This window comes from Zalophus californianus, chromosome 3 (assembly GCF_009762305.2).
Source record: "Zalophus californianus isolate mZalCal1 chromosome 3, mZalCal1.pri.v2, whole genome shotgun sequence".
Classification (NCBI taxonomy): Eukaryota; Metazoa; Chordata; class Mammalia; order Carnivora; family Otariidae; genus Zalophus; species Zalophus californianus.
The window spans coordinates 64,614,236-64,639,322 of record NC_045597.1 but is presented as its reverse complement, the minus strand read 5'-3'; the positions used below and the strand labels follow the sequence as shown (position 1 = coordinate 64,639,322).

The 25,087-nt window shown below is 37.2% G+C and overlaps 1 protein-coding gene across 9 annotated transcripts in view; it reads right to left on the bottom strand.

Moving 5' to 3' along the window:
• TRPC4 (transient receptor potential cation channel subfamily C member 4) overlaps window positions 1-25,087 on the bottom strand; it is a 199,976-nt gene that overhangs the window by 6,363 nt on the left and 168,526 nt on the right. For 8 of the 9 annotated variants that reach the window (XM_027589174.2, XM_027589170.2, XM_027589177.1 and 5 more), the window contains 5 exons: window positions 23,406-23,719; window positions 16,112-16,307; window positions 13,333-13,542; window positions 1,280-1,321; window positions 1,062-1,151 (listed from right to left, as the gene is read on the bottom strand). In XM_027589174.2, the coding sequence (XP_027444975.1) occupies window positions 1,062-1,151; window positions 1,280-1,321; window positions 13,333-13,542; window positions 16,112-16,307; window positions 23,406-23,719 (852 nt within the window). The remainder of the gene's footprint in view (window positions 1-1,061; window positions 1,152-1,279; window positions 1,322-13,332; window positions 13,543-16,111; window positions 16,308-23,405; window positions 23,720-25,087) is intronic. The other variant, XM_027589178.2, reaches the window with a different exon arrangement.

Below are 25,087 nucleotides of genomic sequence, written 5' to 3'. Positions count from 1 at the left end.
CAAAATTTGGAGGCTGTGGCTGCAAAGAACATTTGGTATCCTGGACACCCTTCAACCTGGGCTTTGCATTTTGCAATTCATCTACCTTCTTAACCTAACCAGCTACTTATCTCTATTCTCTTGTCAGACCTGTTGCTTTTCACTGTTAAAGAGTCTTCTGGAGGGTTCTTTACTTGTTTGTTTTTGCCTATAAGATCTCACAGACTTCGCTCATTCTTCCAAAACCTCTAAGAACTAAAGCAGAATAACAAAGGTATTTCATACACATGTACAAGCATATATACATTATATGTATTCCACCTATCTCTTCTGATAGAATTAAAAAAAAAAAACTCAGGGAGAAAGACTAAGTTTGTAAGGCATACTTAAGAGCAAACCTTGAATCTTCTACTATCAAAGCTGTGCAGAGCACAAAAAGGGTTTTGTTGTTTTTAGCATCTTAGTTACTAAATGTTCCAGGTTCAGAAATCAGACTGAAATTTAAAGCTCACTCTAGAGTGTTGCTAGGGTCAGCAAGTCCAAATGCCACTGGGCACTAGGATTTTCTCTGCCTCCAAGTATAAGTCCCCTCCATGTTTCAGATTGAAAGTGCTTGAAAACAATCTATTTTGAAAAGAAATTTCACCGCTTTTTTTTCTTTTTAATAGTTAAGTAGTATTGAATTTAAAAGTAAGAAGGGACATCTGGGTGGCTCAGTGGGTCAAGCATCTGGCTCTTGATTTCAGCTCAGGTCATGATCTCAGGGTCGTGGGATCGACCCATGTTGGGCTCTGTGCTCAGTGGGGAGTCTGCTTGAGATTTTCTCTCTCTCTCTAAGATAAATAAATCTTAAAAGAAGGAGAAGAAGAAGAAGAAGAAGAAGAAGAAGAAGAAGAAGAAGAAGAAGAAGAAGAAGAAGAAGAAGAGGAAGAAGAAGGAGAAGAAGAAGAAGAAGAGGAAGACAACGACACATGGGCTTGCTGGAACACAGGGCTGAGTTTCCAGCTCTGATTTTAAATGTGCTTGTCTGGTTCCATGCTCTGCAGAACCTGCCTCTTGGTGATGAGGATGAAAATGATTACCTTAAAGTTCTCTTCAGTCAGACCTTCTTCAGTTTTGGCATCTCTGATCATTGCGGCAACGTATCGCTTCACCAGGTTCCTCATAACCTCCTGAGTCATGTCAAAACACAAGAATTGATATTCAGTGCAGAAATATGATTTCTCTCCTGAGTCAGTTCTGAAGAGGGGACTGTACTTTATTTTAATGCAAATTGTGAAGATACACTAGAATAACTTACTTGATATTGGTGATGTCTTCTCAAATTATCAGCAGCTCGCCTCTGAAAAGGAAAGAGGCATTTACTTTTCAGTTAGAGTGATATATTACCATTTTGGAAAATAATTCATTGTTCTTTTAATTGAGAATATATTTTTCCTCACTTTTCCAAAGTGAAAATTTTACTAGACAATGAACAATAGCTAGAGAGTGCATCACATGAATCAAAAGAATGAATGAATCAAAGGAACAAGTGCAAGGTTATAATCCCTACAGCAATTAACATATAGACAGAGTTAACGATGAGAACGTTGTTCTTTTAATAGAAGGTGACAGAGAATTAGATAATCATAGCTGATATGTACCCCAAATAACGTGAAGTAATATAAAAGACACAGATGAGACATATCAAATAAAAAATAAAAGAAATATCACATAAAAACAAAAATTCAATAGAATAAAAAGCTCACATTATACCAATATGGAGGTCTTCATAAATATCAGTGTAGCAAGATGGAGAGTTTAGCCATGATATGCAACATGTAATCAGAAACAATGTTAGACCACTAAACCCCCCAACATTAATTTCAATCAGATGTGCATCAAGAGGGATTTGCCGCTTTAATCAGGTGGTTGGATTTAACAGAAAAATAAAAGATTCTGTTCAAACATCGGGCTCATAAATTCATCATTTTAAAAAATAAATGTGAGTCTCAGCTGTCATTTTGAAAAGATCCGAATGGTTTGGGAGTGCAGCTAGAGTTAGCACAGAGCAGTAATCCTGGCATGCAGAATGGAGAGAGAGGATGTTTAATGACTAAAGAAAAAGTCCATAATAAATTGAGTTAAATAATAAATGACACTAAAATTATATAATTGCAGATTTCATGGGTATTCTCAACGTACTACAAAAAAAGCTATCATAATCCCCATTTTGTGCATGTTGAATAAATATCAGTATTGATTCTTAAGGAAGAAAACTGACCAAATTAAAATAAAAAATATTTCTGTAATAAAGGAATGAATTTGGTAGACTGTGAGAAAGCAAAAAGATAACATATTAGGGTTTAAATAAATCTTTTGATCTTATTCCTTACTAAATACCTAATCATAAGCTGATAAAATGGGATTTTAAAAAGAGTTGTGACTACATCACTGTGAAATGACATTAGGAAAAAATCAAACAATGCAAAAGAAGCTTTTTTTCTCTTTAGGGGAATAGGGGAAAATGGCTTTTTCACTGGCCAGGAGAATAAATTTGTGTTTCATGATTATTAGTGACTTTTAAGAACAGTTGAGATAATGCTTAACTTCCTAAAAGCCACTAAATATTTAAGTACCATTCAGTTTTACACAAATCTTAAACAAATTTTCAATATGACTATGGCATTCATTAAAAGACTGGGAAGTTTGAAACACTACAAAATTAGACTATCTTGAAAAAAGATGGTGTGGGAATTTTATGACTGAGCCACAAGATGGAGGTATATGACTCCTATTGAGACGAAGCTCAGCTGAAATCCAAGACAACAAGCACTTCTGTAAAGACACAGGCCTTCCAGATCTCCTTAAATTTACTTCAAGTGGACAAAAATACTAAAGCAAGGTGTGCACCAAGTTCTTTAACACGCTCACTATAAATATTGTACAAGACACCTGTATTCCATGGTTAAGTTGATAGAAACTCTGAATTTAAGCATAGAATTTAGTGAACTCAAGCTTGATTACTTTGGGCTTCTATTGCACTTTGCTATTCTGTTTTGGTCAAAAAGCCAATAAAAAGTAGTCAGCAGAGAGCAGTCTGAAGTCAAGATTTAACTTTAAATTTCCTTAACGCAAAATTAAAGCTAAGAATGACAGATTCAGAAAATTACGAGTAACAAGTGAAAATTATCGTGATGCATTTTAGTACTGAAAAGAGCACAGACTGTCTTTTATTTCAACATAACCTATTTATAAACAAATTAAAAAATTTTAACACAAATATAAGAAGATCAAAGATTACACTTTAAAAACTAATCCAAGATTGATTTTTCTAGGGAAATTTTTTTAAAAATTTTAATTATTTGACAGATAGAGAGAGAGAAAGAGACAGCGTGAGTGGGAGAGGGGGAGGAGGAGGGAGAAGCAGGCTTCCCCCTGAGCAGGGAGCCCGATGCGGGGGATCATGACCTGAGCCGAAGACAGACGCTTAAGGACTGAGCCACCCAGGCGCCCCTCTAGGTAAATTTTTTTTAAGAAGCAGAATAGTCTGACAGAGAGAGCATAGAAAAAGTTTCCTATGATGAATTTTAGGAGCTATTCCATATCCATAGCCCAGATTTAAGCCTAAGTTAATATAGTTAATTGTTTTTGCCCACCACTGTTCTTTCACACCTACGTAGTAATACTACACAACTATCTTTAGTCTTGTGAGATTACATCAGCCAAACGAACTTCAGTATCCTAGGAAAATAAGAACCGGATGAAGCTAATCCTCTTCTGAATACTGAAAACAAAAATGAATGCAATAAATCCACCAAATGATGACCCCTAAATTATGCAGCTCAGGTATCTCTCATGTCTATGTAATCTCTCCTTTTCTGGTTAGCACCACAGAACTGATTCCTATCAACCACTACTATGATGCCTACCTATCTCTACTTTCTTACTTTCTGGGAGGTGGTGGGGTGTCACTTTAAGAACATGTACTTAGAGGGCACACTTGGGTTTGAAGGTGACTGACCTAAACAAGGAATTATCTCTGAGGTCCTCTCCCATTCCCATTTTTTATTTTGCAAGGTAAGGATAAACACACTGGATGATTTTGAAAATTAGATGAGATAAGAGATTTAAGACATCTATCACTAATGTTAACTATCACTATTGTTAACTATCACTAATGTCAACTAACTAGTTCCCATCCTCTTTCCCTTTTTTCTCTTTCCAATTAATAACATGATTTAATACAGTTTTTAAAAAATATTCTTGAGTCAAAAAACTAGATAAATTGACACATACCAGGATTACCTCAGAGGAAGTAAAAGAAGATGTAATTGTCCCTCTTTGTGTGATTTGCTTGCATTTCATGCTTGAGGACTGCATTTTATTTAGCTACTGCATTTCATGCTTGAGGACTGCATTTTATTTTATTTAGCTAAAGAGTTGAATGCTTTTAACCTAGGCAGTAGAGGTGTGAAAGCAAGAAATTTGTATTTAAGTAATAGAGTGAGGGGATGGCTCTAGTAAATATGGATAAATGTAATGCAAATTCTGTAGGTATCTTTGTTTTATTAAGACTCATTTTTTAGAGCAATGTCAGGTTCACAGCAAAATTGAGTGGAAGATACAGAGATTTCCCATATATTCCCTTACCCCACACATGCACAGCCTCTCCCATCATCAACATCCCCAACGAGAGTGGTACATTGTTACAATCAATGAACCTACATTGATACATCATAATCAACTGGAGTCCATCGTTTACATTACTGTTTACTCTTGGTGTTGTACACTCTTACGGGTTTGGACAAATGTATAATGACATGTATCCATCATTATAGTCTCATGCAGAGTATTTTAACTACTCTAAAAATCTTCTGTTCTTTGCCTATTTATCCCTCCCTTCCCTGCCCCCACCACCTCAACCTCTGGCAACCACTCATCTTTTTACTGTCTCCATAATTTTGCCTCTTCCAGAATATTATATGGTTGGAATCATACAGTATGTAGCCTTTTCAGATTGGCTGCTTGAACTTGGCAATAAGTGTTTAGGTTTCTTTACGTCTTTGCATGCCTTGATAGCTCTTTTCTTTTTACCACTAAATAAATAATATTCAGTTGTCTGGATGTACCATAACTTATTTATCCATTCACCTACTGAGCTACATCTTGGCTGCTTCCAAGTTTGGACAATTATGAATAAAGTTGCTATAAACATCCTTGTGCAGGATTTTGTATGGACATATGTTTTCAACTCCTTTGTGTAAATGCCAAGGAATGTGATTGCTGGATTGTATGGTAAGAATATATTTAGTCTTGTAAGAAACCATCAAACTGTCTTCCAAAGCAACTTACCCTTTTGCATTCCCACCAGCAATGAATGAGGGTTCCTGTTGCTTCACATCCTTACTAGCATTTGGTGGTGTCAGTGTTCCAGTTTTTAGCCAATTTAATAGGTGTGTAACTCTAGTCCATCATCTTTTTTGAGGTCCTGAAAGTTTTACGAATATCCCTGCATGATACTGGATTTTTGCTGTGACCTCTGTGAATTTTCCTTTGCGGGTTTCTATTTCATGAATCTAGCTTGTAGGGCCAATTTAAGATATATTTATTAAGTGGTTACACATTCATGGCAGAGGTTGCAAGAACCCAGAGATGAATAAACATACTTTTTGCCCTTAAACAGCTTAGTGTCTACTAGGTAGAATGACAAGAATGTCTAGAGAGGAAGGCAAAACAAAACAAAATAAAACAAAAAACAAACAAACAAGCAAAAACATGGGGAGTGCCTTAAGAATGTGTTTTGAGTACAGGGAAGGAAAAAGTAATATTTGGCTAAGGAAAGAACCAGTAGCAGCTTTCCAACAGGGAACAGGATTTAATTTAATTTATTTATTTATTTGGGAGGGGAATGGGATTTTAGATTGGACATGAAAGAATCATGGGACTCTGACAGATGCACAGACATTCAGATGGACAGAAGATTGGAATATGGTCAGCAATATGTTGGTGCTGGAGGGTCAGAGACATATTAGGGCTAATTCCACCAGTACAGAGGCAATGTGCTCTGATAATCCGAATATAGGGATTAGCTCATGTCAGAAAGTTAGCATAGGTTCTTTATGCAGAATCTCAGAAGGCACAATGAATTCAGTGGTTGGCAGGCACCTGGGATTTTGACGAGTTCAGTGACATGTGATGAAAGTGGAACTTCTATGATAATCACATGGCAGCAGTATTAGGTAGGAAAGAGGAACATGGAGAATGACTAGGTGAGGCATCAGTTGGGATGCTGGTACCAGGATGTGAGCTGAACCAGTGGCAGTGTGAATGAAAAGGAGGGGAAGCAAGGGTCACAAAGGGATAGAGAATGTTGAGAGGGAACAGAAGCCAGGGGGCTTGGCAGCTGGGATGAGAACCTGAAGACAAACATTTTTAGTCCAGTTGCTGAGATGTTGGTGCTATTAAAAAATAACAATGAATTCCACTTTGGAGATGCTGACAGAGGACATTAAAGTAGAGATGCCACTATCTATTTTGAATCTCTGGGGAAGATTAAGACTAAAGAAAAAGACTGAGGATTATATGCCCAGATGCAATAGTGCATCCAATCACAAATCCACATTTCTCAGCATTAATACAGGGAAACTATCGTGGACAATACAGTCACTGATAAATTGTGAATATATCTATCAGGAATGCATACAATGACTCCCTTTCTTTTTTTAATTAGCTTTCTTAGGCTAACACTAAAATTAATTTCATTCTCTAACTTCCCAGGATCTACCAAAGGTCAAGGAAAATCAGACTGGGTTTTAAATTTCAGTACAGACATATTGTTTATTAGAACCAAATAGCCAAGAGACACCTGGGTGGCTTAGTCAGTTAAGCATCCAACTCTTGATTTTGGCTAGGTCATGATCTCAGGATCATGAGATCGAGCCCCGTGTTGGACTCTCGTGAAGGCTGTGGAGCCTGCTTAAGAGTCTCTCTCTCTCTCTCTTTCCCTCTTCCTCTGCTCCCCCCAAACAAAACAAAACCCAAAACCAAAAACCCCAAAGAGCTGATCTAGTCTCACTGCCTCATTTATAAGTAAGGAAACCAAAGCCCACGGAGTTGAGTAACTAAAATACCACAGTGTTCTCATGGCAGTGCCAGTTCTAACTCACAGACCAGAACTTACTCTTTACACTTTGCTCTATCAAGTAGACCCTTAGAGACATTTGAACACACCTGCTATGTATTCTTTATGATTTTGTCTCCCTTTACCCAAAACATCTTAATTTGAGGGTCAGCACCATTAACATACTGGGTCCATATTTCTTTGAATAAAAATGAGTAACCACAGATGCATGTTATGTGTTGTATTAGATTCTTAGGGCTGCCATATGGAATACCATAAACTGTGTGGCTCAAACAACAGAAATTTATTGTCTCATAGTTCTGGAGGCAAGAAGTCTCAAATGAAGATGTTGGCAGGGAACTGTTCCCTCTGAGACTGAGGGTAGAATCCTTCCCTTCTTCTTCCTAGCTTCTCATGGTGGCTGTCAATCCTCAGTGTTCCTTGCTTTGCAGCTGCATATTTCCAATCTCTGCCTCTGTCTTCACAAGGTGATCTCCTGTGTCTCTGTGTCTTCACATGGTCATGTTCTGATAAGGACTCCACTCCGATATGACCTTATCTGAACCCAATTACATCAGCAATGACCCTATTTCCAAATAAGGTCACATTCTGAGGTACCGGAATTTAGGACTTCAACGTATCTTTTTGGGGGGACACAAGTCAACCCATAATATATGTACTCTTTGCAATAAACATAATGATAATTTTTGGCAATTGGTAACATTATTAAACATTGTACAGTAGAACTACCATCAACAATACCTAGCATGTTTGCTATCTTTTTGTTGGGTAAAGATCAGTTGACTTTTGAAGGCATTTACTCTCATAGGGGAAGGTATTCCATCTTGTAATCCTCACTGGAAATGACCGAGAACAGAACTGACCGATTTGCGTTCATAAAAATAATATAATATTTTGTAGAAAGATGTGCATTTTAAGTCAGCGGTTTTCTTTGCAAATCATGTCAGAAATCTAGCAGCATCTGCAGAATGTTCCTTGGCAGGGTGACTTTCGTTTGGGGGCCCAAGGCACACATGTGTGCCACATCGGTGTACCTCACAGTTTGCAGGTTCCTCTTATTTGGTTGGGACAAGATAAAGGCAGTACGCGGATCACAGAACTAATGATAAAGGAAAAGACCAACGGAACCTCTGTTGCTGTGAGGGAACTCGGCATTTCCATGGAAGTGTCAGATTGCCTTAGAGCAGAACGGGTTTTGCAGCTGGGAAAGAAAGGGCTCTGAGGGATTGGCTTTGACATATCTTGCTCTTTATATCTGGTTGCCTGCAGGACCCCTGTGCTGAGTGTCAGGCACACTTCACCCAGCTGGTTCCCTGCAGTTAACTGTCAGCCCGTCTCTCTCATTCCCCCTCGCGTTTCGGTCCATCACTGACTTTGAGCCCATGCATTATACCTCTTATCCTTTGCTTTGCTTGGTGAATCCCTTAGGGGCTGCGGCTTGCTATGCTTTTCTCCTTTTAAAAAATGAGGAAAAAGGCAAGGGGCCATTCCAAGATGAGACCCCTTTTTCAAAATTGCTGTTTGGCTCATTTACAGATGGAGCTACATATTGTTCTCTATAAGCACACTTTCTAAGCATATAAAAATAAATTATATCAAATGCCTGAATGTCACCTTGTCAAGCCAAATATTCAGGGTTTCACTCTGGAGACATCAAGAACATCACACAATTCATTCCTCCACATCCCTACCTGGGAAAGTAAACTTAATTAAAAGGCCCGGTCAGCAAATTTTACAGCAGTAAATTAGGGGTTGGGAGGTACTCCTGGATGAATACTATGGTATCCATCAGATATGTTGTTAGGCCTACTGAAAGTCGTGAAGATTAAGGAACAATGCATTTTGATAAATTAGCACTAAAAATACAGTCTGAAAAGCATGTGCTATTAGCATTTTCGCTCTAGTGATGATAGCTGGTCTTAATCCATTCACGGTTTCTAATTCTCTGGCAGTGGCTTAACCGAGTGTATGTCTGGCAACTGGTCAGGCATGAGTGTTCCATCTGTGGTCCCAGAGCTGAGTGATGCTAAATGACCCTAACGGACATAGTGTTTCATGTTTTCCTCACTACAAGAGAAAATCAGAAAGTGGATAACATGAATCTAAGGGAGTTAAAATCATTCTTTATCATTTTGTCCAAAGACCTCACATTTTTTAGTTCAGCATATTGACCTGTAACCTAAGCATTCCATTTTAGAAACCTGGCCTATGGCATTGAAATGTTTCATATCAATTAAACACTTTGGCATTAACATCTTTTTACTTTAATTAAATGATCTGGACCTCTGAGCAATAAATACAAATGTTGATTTTGTTTTCGTTTAAAAAGCTGTGCTAGATACCAACGGTTTCTTTAACAGGAGTTTCTAATTAAAGTTACAAGGAAATGCTTGTTAAAATAGAGATTCCTGATAATTCTAGCATGTGCTAAAGTCTAAGAACCAGTGGTTTCATATGGAGAAGGGTATTTGCTGATAAAATGGGGTTAAGCTAAAAATTAGACAAGTAGTAATATTAAAAACCAAAAGCTACAACATGTTTCTTATTTTACTGACCTCTCAGTAGGCTGCCTGTTTGGTGGGATGTTCATAATTTCCCAGAGACAAGCCATTTCTCAATAATGGGTTTACTCTTTACAGTAAAGGTTTTGCTCAATAAAGCATTTCTGCTTCATTTATGTTTCCCCCGTAAAGCATTCCAAATGAAAGGTTCATTTATCTGGAACTCCCAATCACCCATAAAAGTCCAAAGTTAAAAAAAAAATTAATGAATTTTCAGGGCTAGCTGTATCAGTATTACCCAGAAACCATAAATAGCCAGATAAGATCACCAATGATGGGCTCCTGGAGAGTGGCTCATGCAGCCACCCTGAGGAGCCCTGGCTGCAGGCTCTGCCTGGCCATGTGCAGGGAAGGAGCACCAGCGTGACATTCGGGCAGCTGCTGGGTGACCAGAGTCAGTGAATGAATCACAAGGTAGGAAGGTTAGAGAAAATACATCAAAGAGTACATAACTCTACCTCCAGCTTAGCTTCAAATTTCTGCTTCACAAATGTGGCCTAAATATAAACCAATTGAGATGCAAACAGAAGGTACGCCAGCCTGTGAAACAAGGGCAGCTGAGAACAATGACAGGATCTGCAAAAGCTATTGAGAAAAAATGAAATGATGAATACACAACGTGGAAGGTATCATTGCACCGTTATTAGGTTTTTCAGGAATCAAGAGGGTGATGGAAAACACACTGGTCTGGGAAACAAAAGACCCAGGTTCCCCCCCCTCCCCCATCACCAAGGACCCTGAAACACTGGGCAAGGTAAATATGTCCTCTTTGAAAGGAAATGGTTGAGCTAAATGATTTCTAAGGTCCCTTTGTAGTGTAATATGATACTCTAAGCCATGCCTTGGTTATACAGTGACTGTCATTCATACTTCGAAGTCACCTTTTAATTAATGGAAATGCATATATCTCCTTGTCTTCATTTGTCTACACTAATGAACTGTCAAGAGGATTAACAAAATTGAATTCACAGAAAAATCAATTATTTTTCGACATTTATTTTTTCATTTAACTCTTCTATTAATATTACCCAAACTTCTTAATTTACTTTTCCTTTATCTTATATTTTTCTTTATAAATAATACATATGATTTACTTCCATCTAAGATCTAACTGTATAAAACTCAACTACAACTATGCAAACCAAAATATTATGTCTTTCCTATTCTGGAAATGCAGTATAGACAAAGAGTCAATTTATAGCATTGAGTTTGATTAGGCTGGTGTTCGCCCAAAGCCTTAGCTTGGTGAAGAAGAGGCAGGATTGAGCGTGGGATGAAAGTAGAGAAGAGAGACATGACTCATAATATTTATTTAGTTGGTCATAAATTCCCAAAGCATAAAAATATCCATTATCAAAAGTTAGTAAGATATACGTGGCTAAGGAGAAAGGAGTGGCTTGAGGTCACACAGTTAATTGTGAATTCTCTCTCTGTGCATCAGCTTGGATTAAATTTAAAGATAGAGACATAAAAAGAAATCTGGTTTATTGGAGATCAGTAATGTATAGAAAAGAAAGCTTTTTAACTGACACCGTTCACTCTCTCCCTCTGAAAGGTGTGAATCACTGCTTTAATAAGAAATCCCAAATGAACTTTAAGCCCTTCTTTGCATCTAAGAAATGATGGTAACATATTCCTAACAATTTATCAACAGTGGGAGGATTCTGGAGGGTGGGAGGGACTTGGAAGTCAAGTTCTTAGAGTGGTTTTCTATTATTTTGGTGGCAGCTCAGATGGGTCTCAAAATATCAGAGCAGGGCCTCATATCTTGTTAAAAGTTTTGCGGCATCTTAAAACCCAAGATTCTCTCTCCTGTTGCCTAAAAGTAAACCAGTAAGGACAATTTTTGTGTGTGTGTGACCTTTCTTTTGGGGCCCAGAAACTCTTTTGAAATCAAAATACTCCTATGAGAGATAGCACACAACTGTACTAATCATTAATATCTTTTCAGGGATTGATTAAATAGATTTCTTATGAATTTAAGAATAAGATGCGGAAAAAGACAACTATATTTTAATGTGGAAGAGAGTAAGCAGAGTTTGTCTTCTCTGAAAACTTTTTCTGTTTCTCTCAAGGAAAACATTATTTATTGCTTACGCTGTTGTCATAGCATCTTGCATGTTAACAATATTATAATGCTAAAAATATTATATGACATGTACTATAGTAATATGTTCTCATATTTATATCTCCTGTATGAGAAATGATGCCCTCAAGGATGGAAAGCATGCCTTTGTACCTCCTCCCACCGCCCAGTTCCTGGTTGGCATGTGGAACGTGTGCAATAATTGCTTATTAAACCGAAGTCATTGTATTTACTTTACAATCATTTTTACGTAACTTAAACCTATTTTTTGACAGAAATCAAACATCTGGAGTAAAATAATTTCACTCTTTCTAAAGTTAGTGATAAAGTCTATCAATTAGCATGAGGATTGCTGGCTAAGGCTTCATCATAATTTAACTTTGGTTTCTAAGATCAGATATATGCCCAAACTTTAGTCCTCCAAGTTCATGGGGTAGGAATTTATAAGAAAGAAACTACCTGCTTCTCCTAACCACCTTTCTGTTTGCTATGTACTCTTGCCAACAATTTCTCTTTAGAATTTGAAATGTTACTGACAAGACAGCGAAATCAATACCACTGTCAGCAGAGAAAGGCCTATTTGATGCTGATAACAATGCCTAGTAGGCCATGAGGTTAACGAGTGAGAAGGATCACTTAGGGCATAGCTAACAGTCAAAAACCATGTTAAATAAAATTCAAAACAAATTTAAAAATTTTAGTACGTAACTAGTATTACTTGGTGATTCTAATATAATGGCATATTAGAATACTTACAAAGCAATTTCTCTGAGCAAGTCAAAATGAGTAATGAATGGTAGAGTATGAATTCTCAAAAGATCACCACGAGAACTGTAAGGAAGAAATGAAGAATATCTTGTTCCATGTCAGTGGTTTGGCTGGAACAAAGTCCTAAGTCCATGTCTCTTCTGATGGAATTGCTTGAAGCCTTGGTTTCCAGAATGAAAGAAATTTCCGAAGGAAGTTTAATTTACAGTATAATAGGAGCATGGCTCTGGGTGTTCCTAACATTTTCAAAAAACCCAACTTCCGGGTATTTAAAATGATTGGGAGTAGAAGCAAAACGTTGAGCAGTTTGACATATTCTGAAGTCACTGTGCTTGAACATGGCACAACAATTTCAAGTTATAATATCCATTTAATCATTTAGTTGAGAAATTTTTGTCAAACATTATCTGCTGTGTAGGAGCTTAAGCTAGACACTAAGAAAACAAGATGACTGAAAACAGCCCCCTTCCCTTACAATCCAGAGAGAGAAGTAGACGATGAGTAAGTAATGCCACAAATAACCTGAGGCTGCAATTCTGAAATGGGCTAGAAATCAGGGGTACCAAGAGCCAATGTGTTAGTTCCTCCAGCTTTGGCTCATGGGTCCAGGAGAGGCCTGTGTCACGTGGGGCTCCTATTTAAATAACAGTGACCACCCTCACTGTAGGAACCAGTGTCTTAGACATGGTAGCTGTGTGATAAATGGTCACCAAATGCAACCAGGAAAAACAAAAAGGCTAAAAATACAAAAATATCCAACAGGAAATGCAAATATATTCAAATACACAATTTTTTAAAAAAAGAGTAATACTAACATGCTGTGTTCTTACCCCTATTGTTCCAAAACTTTCAGGCTTTCTCCTCATCTTTTTCTTGCACAGGTGTGTCCAGATCCATTTAATCAGGTACCAGAGAGACTTGGGGCTCGGGATGACATTGAAGGGAGTAGGCAGAGTACCTCCTTCTTCGAAATAACTCATCCAAAGCTTTGTTCGAGCGAATTTCCATTCTATATCTGCATGGTCCTGAACGGGAGAATATGGTAACTGTTGACAGGTTTCTTAATTACTAAGGTGAGATAAACCTCACAGAGAGCCTGTATTTGACTTGGAGCAGCTCTTGGAACATTAATTAAATTGCTTATAAAAACAAGGCTGACTCTCAGCGATAGTCATCTAAACATTTCTGATGATGGCTTACCCTGGTAAAGAGTCACAGCAATCTTGTCAGGATTTATCCTTCCTTCTTCCATGAAACAGACATCTAAAATAATTCCACATTAAAGAGACTGCAGTGATCAGTTATGACTTGAAGATGAATTTTCCTTTCCTGCACTGTAGGCTTACATTAGCTCAGTTGCACTAGATTCTGGCCACAAACAGGCCTTTATCTCTTACCCAAGGCCTTGAATCCCTGCCTAGGTGAGTGTCACCTGCATGGATGCTCATGGCTTAACTTTCTGGTGTTTCCAGGAGAAGTCTTACTTGGTATGTTTCTATGTGAATAATTCTTGTCCATCTTTAGGCAACAGGCAAAAATTCAGAGAGAAGTTCCTCTAACAAATGTAGAATAGGGCCTCTGACACAGCATTGAACCCTGACATAACTTTGTCCAAATGGTCCCAGATAGGGGTATGGTTAGTGGCTGCCTGTAAGCCTGAGGGTATCCCCCTCATCATTTATCAATCATCCCACTTTATTAATCTCCTGGAAGAACTTAAGAACATTTGTGACAATTAGAGATAGGGCAGCCAGTCCCCTCTTAAATTAGCCACAAATCTGACTAAAGCAGAAAATCTGGGAAGTAGGAGGTGGTAGAAACTGGGCATACATACATTTTAGGATTTCAAAACAATTCATTTTAACCCATTAATATTAGAAAGAAGAATTAAGATTTTAGAGTAGGAGTATAACCTTAGACTGTGCTTCATTCTAATATTCCTAAATGACTGTGTGCTAATGAATGTATGTGTTGTATATACATTTCTACTCTGAGCAATAGAGATTTTCATCTAGACACTGAACAGATTGTGCTTTCAACAGGAATGAGCATATCTAGAAAATGTGTGACCTTCATTGTTGCTTAGCAAATGTTTAATGGGATAGATTGATCAATAGACAGAAACACAGAAGTTGCATTCCGCCCCCCGCCCCCATAATCCCCTCTTCCTCTCTATTTCTCCCACCTTCCCTGGCTTTCTTTCTAAACAAGCTTACAGGTTCTGCAGTAATGAAGAAAAATATATATTGTTTGCTGTAGTCATGGAGAATGGGAGTCAGTAGAATTGGCTTAAGGTCATAAAAAAGCAGTCACTTCCATAAAGTGTTGGCCCGTGTTTTATAGGCTCCAAATTGTATATACAGTTTCTCTATATGTAGCTTGATAATTAGAGACTTTCTAATTTTTTTGGAAGGCTGGTCTGGAAAATAAAATCCATGTTTTGCAAATGTGTTGACCAGAGGAATACAGAACTTCTGAAGCAAATACATAGAGACTATCTTAAAAAAATCCATACTTGCAAGATGCTTAAATGAAGCTCCACAAATTCAGATATTCACCTGCAAATCATGGAGCTAGGTGTATCCGGTGCAAATACTTAGTTTGAGAATCAGTAAATAAAAATAATCTATTCTTATGTTTTATGCAGTTTTTCATCCGTGACAGGGTATCTTGCCTCCATAAAGACTGTTGAAGTAAAATTCAGAATGCTGCTCCTCAAAATAACAGTAACAGCATTCCAGCGGTTTAGCAATAGATTCAAAGATGTAATATAATTGTGGCTATTTAAAAAGACAATTATGGTTATAAATTATGCTTATAAAATGCTACTTGTCTCAGGTGTAAATATGAAAGACTTAAGTGTATTTCATCCCAGGATGGATTTGTTCTGTTGCTATTGCTAATGGCCATTGACATGTAGGGAAGTTCAAGGAGACAAAGGGCTTTTTTCTTTCTTATTTCATTGATGTATTTCTAGTTCCTAGAATAGTACTTGGCAACAGAATAAGTTCTCAATAAGAACTTGTTGAATGAATGAATAAATAAACTAACTTGTTTGGATTCTAGAGTTTCAAATAAACATATATGGTATTGTGTACTCTGTTGTAGAAGTCAGGGTTACTCCTACATTGCTTTTTCTGGATTTAAGAAACTGAAAATCTTGTGGCTTTTTCCCTTAGACTCCCCTCTAGGCTAGCTTTTTTATCTTTCCAGGATGGCACGGGTTTGTTTATACCAAGACTGTAGGTTAAATGGTCAGAGACAATGGAAAATGCAAAGGGTGCTGCATAGAGATGAGCCACTTGTTCATAATTCATCTCTCCCCCAGTGCTTGCCATCGCCAATGACTGCTTGGGAAGATAGATTTCATTTACTTTATAATCTTCCATAATATGACAAAACTAAATTAGTATGTAGCCAAATACGGTATAATACTGTTTGGAAACTTCAAATTAACCATTGATATTATAATTCTGTTCTGTCTCATCAATAGCCAGTTACAGACTGTTTTCTCTGATAAATAGGACAGAGTATGGTTAGAAATAACACATTCTAGGGGGAAATGTGGAATTAAAATAAAGTTATTCAACTTACAGCAATGAGTTGGTAAGAGTTATTCATCATAGCTATTAACATGTTGAGTAGGACAACCAGAGAGATGACATTGTATGTCCCAAACATGGTGGCGCCAACAAACTCAGTGAATTCGTGCTGTGCTTTGACATTGGTCACATATAAATTGATCAGCCCAAATATTGACCAAAACAGGGACTGGAGTGTCTCAAATAACCTGGAATAAAGATAAAATGATGCTAATAGCTATATTAATAGAACTATTATACTATAAGATATAACAATAGAACTTGATTCCTATTATGTGTATTTGTTTAATTTAAAAATTAAACTTAATAAAAGGTATTAAAGAATTATAAAATTAAACTTAATAAAAAGAATTAAAGAAAATTGTTTCCATCATATAGCACAAATCATGTACTTAATTTTCCTAAGAGCTTTGAAAACTATTTAGTTTCCTAGAGGAGAAAATCTGACCCACAGCCTGTTTTTGCATGGCTCCTGAGTTAAGAATGGTTTTTGCTTTTTCAAATGGTTGGGAAAAAGCTATTTTGTGACATTTGAAAATTTTATAAATTCACATTTCAATGTCCATAAGTAAAGTTTTATTGAAACACAGCCACAATCATTTATTGATGCATCGTCTATGGTTTCTTTTGTGTTAAAATGGCAGAGATAAATAGTTGCAACAGAGAACATATGGCCCACATAGTCTAAAATATTTACTATCCTTTTCACAGAAAACTTGGTAACAAGTGTCGTAGGGCATTGATAGTTAATAAATAATACATCCTCAAGCTTAGTCTTTGAAAGATGTCACTTCATTCACGAGCTCTTGCTTCTTGGTTGTAGAAGGACTCAAGATCATATTATCATTGTGGATTCCCACAATTCCATTTAAAGTTGTACATAGTGAATCCTATAAGATGGCAAACGTCAAAATGCTCAGATAACAAAATTTGCTATTCTTCCTATTTCAGGGAACATTTAATTCATTCCTGCCAATGAATGAACTCTGGTGTTTTATTGAAAGTAAAGTTTCCTTAACTTAGTCCAAGAAATGAAATAAGATAAAGAATGTCTGAAACTAAATGAAGAACTGTTTGTTTCAGCAGGACGATTATCTTAGTATAATGTATATAAAATGATAACAGGATTTTTATACTCTTTGACAAATGGTTAAAATAAGACTTTAGTCACATTATATTGTAAAAACAAAAACAAAACTATTCTCATACCTGGCATGGTGACTAAGGAGGTAGGATTTCAGAGGTCGAGTGAGCCAAGGAAAGCCAATTCATATGAGGCCAGGGGTTAATGGCATGGACTGATTTGAAAAAGATGAGCCTACACTATCAGATTTCCTCTCTATACAAATTTACCTTAGAAATATCAAGAGAACGAGGTAGTTGACAAAAGGGGCTGAAATGACAGGAGTTACAATGAAGAGTTAGGGTCATTGGAATTATGAGAAGCCAAAGCTTTGAGACAACAAAAATGAAAGAACAGAGAACTGAAGAGAAATAAGCCAGGTAATAAGTCAACACTGAAGAAGATAGACTTGGAATGCATGACTCAGGTTAACACTGTTTCTCAGAGTAAATGATCTTACGGTCCAGGGCTATGTCATCTCCTGCCCTTCCTGAAGCCAAGCCTTGTTCTAGGTTCTGCCCCTGCTAAGGTCAATCCTTGCCTCAGAGGATCAAAATGCTATAATCCTGTGCATGATTCTTGGACCAAACTCTTGTTACTTGAAATCTTCCAAGAATTTTTGGTCTGTATACCTAGGAAAATCTAACTAAGGAGAACTTAATTGGCATTCAGGGCTTCTTTTCTCAAGGTTTTTTTTTTTTTAGGTAAACAATTTCATATTATAATTGTTTAATTAAATTTTAATTATAAAATATGTAATTATTTATGGATTTATTTTGCTATTTGTTATTCAACAATGGACCAAATTATCATAAAATGATAAGGGGGCTGATCTGACCAACCTCAATCAGACTTTGTCTTGCCAGCAGGGATGTGCATCATGTGAGGAGTTGACCGTGTGTTCTTAAAGGCCAACCCAGATGTCAGATTCTAAAACTCTCCGGGAAAGTTTAATCTAATTCATTGGCCCTAGGAAAAGCCTACTCCAAGTTATTCTTTGAAAACTTTCTCAGGAAATAAGTAAATTTGATCCAAGTCCATAGATCCTTATTTTTAGTAACTTTAAGGACAATTTCTAAAATTAATGACAGTGTCATGTGGGTTCAATATAAGATAATTTTGTTCTTTCTTTCTAAATGGTGTAAATTCTCACCATGAGTACACAAATATAATTCAGCTGGTTTTCCCCTGGTATCAACAGCGGTTCAGAGAGAGAGCTAGAAGTTATATAATCTACGTGCTATAATAAATTATATAAAATGCCACATAAATCCCTTAACAGTTGCTTTTTTAAGTGTTCAGATAAAAAGTGTGATGTACAATAAATGGATTGCTATGGTTGAACAATACTGATTTGCTTCTGTCTAAATAAGAACTACTAGTTATTAGAGAATATTATCAAACCCTTCGGCAAAACATTTATTTAGGTTTTTAATTAGAATTTGAAAAGGAGAAAATTCAAAATAAGGTGACATCTTGTGATTAATTCTGGATTTCATTCTTATTTTTCTTTTCTTTTCTTCAGTGAAATGAATCAAAAGTGAGGTGTGCAGAAGAGTTCCATTTAAGCAAAGTATATTTACTTTTAGATTAATTAAGACCCTAGCATCAAGACCTTAGTATTTCTTATTTATATTATTATGTTAATTATTCATTATATGGACTAAAAAAAAGCAATCTAAGTTAACATTTTAAAGCCACTGCTTCTAGAAATGTTTCCACCATTAGTGATTCCCAGAACTATATGATAGCGAGATTGCCCATAGATTGAAAAGTCATTAGCTGCAGTACATCTCAGACTGCTTTTATGTGACAACTATTTTCCCAATTCTTTGGTGAGATAAGGACAGAATGGTTCTGAGGAAATACCACACTTAATCAAATAATACTTAGCATAAAACCCTAGTTGACTAAAACCTGGTAATTCTTACGGGTTGATGCTATAGCATTGCCTTCCTAAAGATAACTTCTTTGTCTCTTGCTCTTTAAAGATATTTCTCAGTTGCTACTTTAAAAAATTAGCTTGCTTCCCAGTTAAATACTTACAACTAGAGAAACAGAACAAGTAAAAAGATAATATATTCCACAGTTGAGGTTTGCCTCTATCCTTTGAAACGAAAACGATGAGGAAACATAAATTAATATAAGACACATCTGACTATTTTACTCTTAGTTTATAAGGAATAATGTAATATTAAAACACATGAAGTAGGATCTCAGTTGGCCAGTTCCACTTTTGAGGAATATACCTTCAATAAACATCAAAGGGATTTTCTCAATGAGCCAGGATCTGTCATAAAGCCCATGCCCCTCTCTTCACAGCAGAGTCCCTTAACCAGAGACTACTAATTTAAAATTGTAGGTAGAATAATTTCAGTGACTCAATATTTGGTTTTCTTAGTGAAAAGAGCAGAAAAAAAGTGTCATTTGCTGGTGGGGAAATTGAAGGAGAGACATAGAAGACACAGACCAGGTGGTGCCCACTGGGAGCTCACAGTCAGCAGGGGATCAGGAAGACATCCTGGAAAAGGCATGTCTGAAGTAGGATTTGGAAGACAGAAGACAATTTTGCCACTTGGAAAGGGAGAACAAGGACATTCTGAGATGAAAGAAGAATATGATATAATTGGGGATTGATTGGAAAGTGTTGAAGAGTAAAATGTTTTTGGGGAGTGGGGAAAGATGGGGCTAGATAAGGAAGCAAGGGGAAGATCGTTGAAGGACCTGGTATGTCATGCTAAGGAATTTGGCTGTACCTGGTAAGGAATGAGAAACCATTTAGACACTTTCATTGGAGGAGTGTCAAGATTTTGGTTCAGAAAGATCACTCAGGGAACAAGATGGAAGACATATAAAAGAAGGCAGAGGCCAGGAGCAAGGGAACTTTGACCTAGGCATGGCCAGTGAACAAGGGAAGGTGACTCCAGGATAATGAAGAGCAGGAATAGATGCTATTGACTGCATGTGGAAGGGTTGGGGAGGGAAGGATCGTATAAAGCACAAGTTTTTGATTTAAATTTCTGGGTGGGTTGTGATAGTATTGACTAAGAAAGAGCATTGAGGAGGAAGAACAAATTTTTAGACAGACTCTGATGAATTTTCCTCGGGTTTAAATTTTTAGGAGATACGCATGGAAAGGCATCCAAAGGACAGTTGGATCTACAGATCTTAGAGAGAGTTCTGTGCTAGTGATATGAATATAGGAGTCATTCCTCAAGACATCTAGGACCGCATCCATAAGCACAGATGAGTTTTCAACAGAGATACTGTATTATGGTCTGAAGTTAGTCATTAAGGCAAGATCACTATTTAAAAGCAATAACTGAAATATAATTATAAGAGAACAGTGAGAAAAATTGGAGGAGTAAGAGACGAAGTATAAAGACATAGTAACATTGAAATTAAAGGAAGGCAAGATTTCAAAAGTAAAAGTGTTAACATGTTCACACGTTGCAGACACATTCAATAAGCTTTAGAGAGGTAAGTGTCCCTTGACAGAGGGGATATGGAGGCTCTAGGAATTTTCTAGGCTCTAGATATTCTCTAGAGCAGTGTTAGTGGACTGATGGAAGCAGGAGCCAAATTGCAATTGGATGAAGAATGAATAAGAAGAAAACAAGGTGTCTTGGTCAGGCTTCTTTTCAGGATTGTTTGGATGAAGGGAAGGAGGGTGACAGGGTGGAGGCTAATGGGGAAACACAGGGCTCAGAGTTTCAGCTTATGTTTGCACCCTGAAAGGAAGGGGTAACACAGAGGAACCAGGGAGATCTAGGTGGGAGATAATGCTCTGTTACTACTGATAATGACAAACAGATGTAAAGTAGCTAGCTTTTTTTTTTAAATCATATTCTATGGCAGGCACTGTATTAGGTACTTTACATAAAGTATTATGTTTTTCAATCCTCAAATGGGATAAGATCTCTGAGATAATGGATAGTAAAAAAAAAAACATTGAAATTTATGGAGTAATATAAATTATAAAAAGAAATTCATAAAAAGAAATTAGAAAAAGAAAACCGAAGATCAATAAAAGCAAAGAAATAAGCTGTAGAGAGCATTGCTAGACATCCTCTTGCAGTGACTGGACCCATTATACTGAAACAGGGTCATCAAGGGACAGGTAACTTCTGCCTGCCTCAGACATTCTATACATTCTAGTGCATTAATTATACCAAGAATTATTGCTTGCCGATTTACATTCATGATCTGGAAAAAAAAATACAGGTAGAATATCTGATTTGTTTGGGCTGAATGATTTGGCTCTATAATATTTGAGATATGCAATTATCTGTTGCTTTTCATGATAATAGAGGAGACCGTTGGCATGGGTACACTAAAATAATACCATGCAATTCAATACATTTGCTTCTAGAATGCAATTTATACTAGAAACTTTGCCTCAGACTTCCATAGCGAGGGAACTTCTTAGACAGAGAGTAAAATTTGTTCATAATATGTAATCATTTACTGCAAAACCAGTAAAAGGGCACTGTGATTCCTGGGAACTTAGGGATCATACATGAGGATGGGGTTAACTGCGGATGAATCAGATGTCTGAGAAGAGGCCGAGTTTTGGAACCAGAACTGTTTTCTGAATGAACCACAACCTGGGAGGTAACTGAGTTCTAGATGCTGTGTGGAAGTTCTTCCACCGAAGCAGAAGGATACGGCAATGCACGTAGATGGGGGAACCTGGCCAGCGCTATGCATCAGGGCACGCAGTACAAAGTAACGAGGGAATTGGGAAAGTTGGGGTAAGCAGAAGGGCTTTCCATCAAAAATCAAGAAACAGACAGCAGACAGTATCCAGGATGTTTCTAAGAGGCCACATTCTAGTCCATGAAGCTGGGAGTTGGTGGGATCTGACTATTGTAAATCCCTAGTCTCAGTTGCCAGGAGCAAATTGCCACGTCAAGGAGCACCAACAAGTGGGGGAAAGATGAAGTTCAGATATCAACACGGAGACAAAATCCAGGGCCATGCTAGTCACGAGGACATTGCCTCAAGGGGTTTCACTGAATCCCTCCTGTCCAGGGTCAGAGGTAAGGACGTGAAGAAGATGACAAGGCTGGTCAGGCTGGAGAACTCCGGGCTGAGAGCAAGGGATGCAAGGACAAGGGGAAGCTGCGATGACCTTTGGTTCCCTCTATGACTCAGGGTTTGTATCAAATCTATTTCTGAACGGATCTGAGGCAGCTAAGGCTGAGATTAAAATTTTATGTGCAAAGAAGCAGATGTGGGTTAATTAAAATGGACTTTTAAGTATTGGGATCAAAGATAAAACAGATACAGAAGTGAATCAACACAAATACTGTAGCCATAAGTGACTTAGTTTATATGAAGGTATTGATTTTTTTCCTACTTGAGAAATTATTGCACTTTCTTATTCAACATAAAATTCTACAACGGCCAATGAACAGGGTCTGATTTTTAGTCACCTACAAAATGACCACGTATGCACTGGCAGGTATTGTGTAGAGGGACATGACCCAACTTCTTCTGCTAATTAACTGTTTATCACAGTTGTCTGGTGATCACAGTGGGAAGGAAACCGACACAGGTGTGCAGACTGTGTGAGCATCAGTCACGGGCCCAGGAACCCATGCTGTCAGCAAACCTGTCTGAGAATGACTGGAGTTTGGCACTGAGCGAGGCCTATTGCTCATCAGGTATAAGGGCACAGGGAGTTTTGTGTGCATAATTATAGTGGCCTAGGTTAGCCTGGGGTTCCTATTTTGGATAATTTCTCCATGCTTAGATGTTTTTTGTGCAGAAAATTAGAGAGTGAAAGAACAGGTAAAGGGACTTTCCTATCTGAAAAACACAGAAAGCCCGAGAAGTACTTGGATTTTCTCACACAATTGGCTTTACGTATATTCTATCAGAGGTTTCCCCTTTACTTCACAATTTAAAACCAAGTATATAGCTTTCCTTTATATGAGGTCATTTAAAAAACCATTTCACTAAGACTTAAAATAAATGCACTGGAGATATATATATATATTTTAATGTCAGAAGGATCCATTCGTTCAAAGCCACGTTAATTCTGTTTTCTGCATGAAGCACAATTTCCTTTGCAACCACTTGTCACGGTTCAAATTCATAATGTAATACCCTCTGAATTCTGCACGACGTTACCAATAAAAACGTCTGTTCGACTTACGTTGAAAATGCATTATTCTGCTTTTCACATCGTATGCCTTTACAACTTAACCCTTTTGTTTCTTCATAATAGAAATACAATTGATTTAGGCCATTTGCAAATGCTAGCAACACAAGGCAGTATATGAATAGAAACTTCAAAATGTCCAGGAGCATTCTTCCCAGAGATATTTGCAGAGGCCCCAGGTGAGAATTGGCAGTAAACAGCGAGATCAGGCGCAAGGAACTGAAGATGTTTGCGATGGCAAATAAAGCTTCAGCCACCAGAGTGGGATGCCACATGTCCCAAGATTCTCGTGGATTAAGTGCACTATACTGGAGAAAAAAGAGAAACACAGAGAGAATAAAACAAACGCGTACATATGACTATGTCAAGTTCAGGTCAGAATGCTTTTGCAGGTAGATCCAGCACAGTGGCCTGTTGTCCTTCATGATGGTGGCAGCAATGTTCATCTATACAAAAATAAGAGTTTATTAAAGCCTTTTATAATTTATAAGCTTTCATCAAAGTGGCCTTCCTGGTCTGTCCTTGTCATTTGTAGTACTTGTTAATATGTGAATTACATCTGACCTTGACCTTTCTGATTGAACTGTAAAAAAAAAAAGAAAATGTTACATAGAAGAAAAGCTGATTTTATATGGGGAAAAGACAGCAACATGATAACAAAGAAAGCTACGTTATAAAGGAAAACTACTAAATTTTGAACAAAATTATCAATGGTTTTACTTACTGTATTTGACACATTTGCCTAGTCTAGATGAATGCATGTGGGATAAAAATTACATATTAAATGAGTGGAAAGTACTGGTCCATTGCCCTGGAATAGTAATGACCAATATGGGCATGACTGTCGGTGCTTCATATCTGTTATATCCTAAATGCAGATAAAACCCAACTTGGAAATCATCTTGGAAGTCAATGAGTTGTTAATTTTTTTATATTTAATATGTAAAACATATGATATTTATTTGAACATTCCTTAATTAGACAAAATATGTGATTTGAGAGAAATATTTGTTATTTTATTAAGCTTTGATGCGCAATTATTTAAAAAGTAAGACTAGGGGCGCCTGGGTGGCTCAGTCAGTTAAGCGTCTGCCTTCGACTCAGGTCAGGATCCCAGGGTCCTGGGATCGAGCCCCACGACAGGCTCCCTGCTCCGCGGGAAGCCTGCTTCTCCCTCTGCCACTCCCCCTGCTTGTGTTCCCTCTCTCGCTGTGTCTCTCTCTGTCAAATAAATAAATAAAATCTTTTAAAAAATAAATAAGTAAAAAGTAAGACTAAGTTAATTAAAATGCCAGCTTTGAGTTATCGTGACGCTGAGCTATATAAAGGGCAAAATGAAATTTATCCTTTGTATTACTGAGGTAAATTTATATCCTTTTTTTAAAAAAGGATCGAATATGCTCTTTGAAATACTGTGTTACAAAAATCTATAATTAAACCTGTGTAGGAACCAAACAATAAATTGAATTGCCTTCTTCATACACATCCCTAAAAAATATGTCTAGACAACTGAATCTTTTTCCTAATAATCATGTTAGAAAAAACAGTTCTTCTTCTGTATAAGTCCCATCAGAATATCAGAATATTGGGTGCCTGGGTGGCTCAGTTGATTAAGCGACTGCCTTCAGCTCAGGTCATGATCCTGGAGTCCTGGGATCGAATCCCTCATCGAGTCT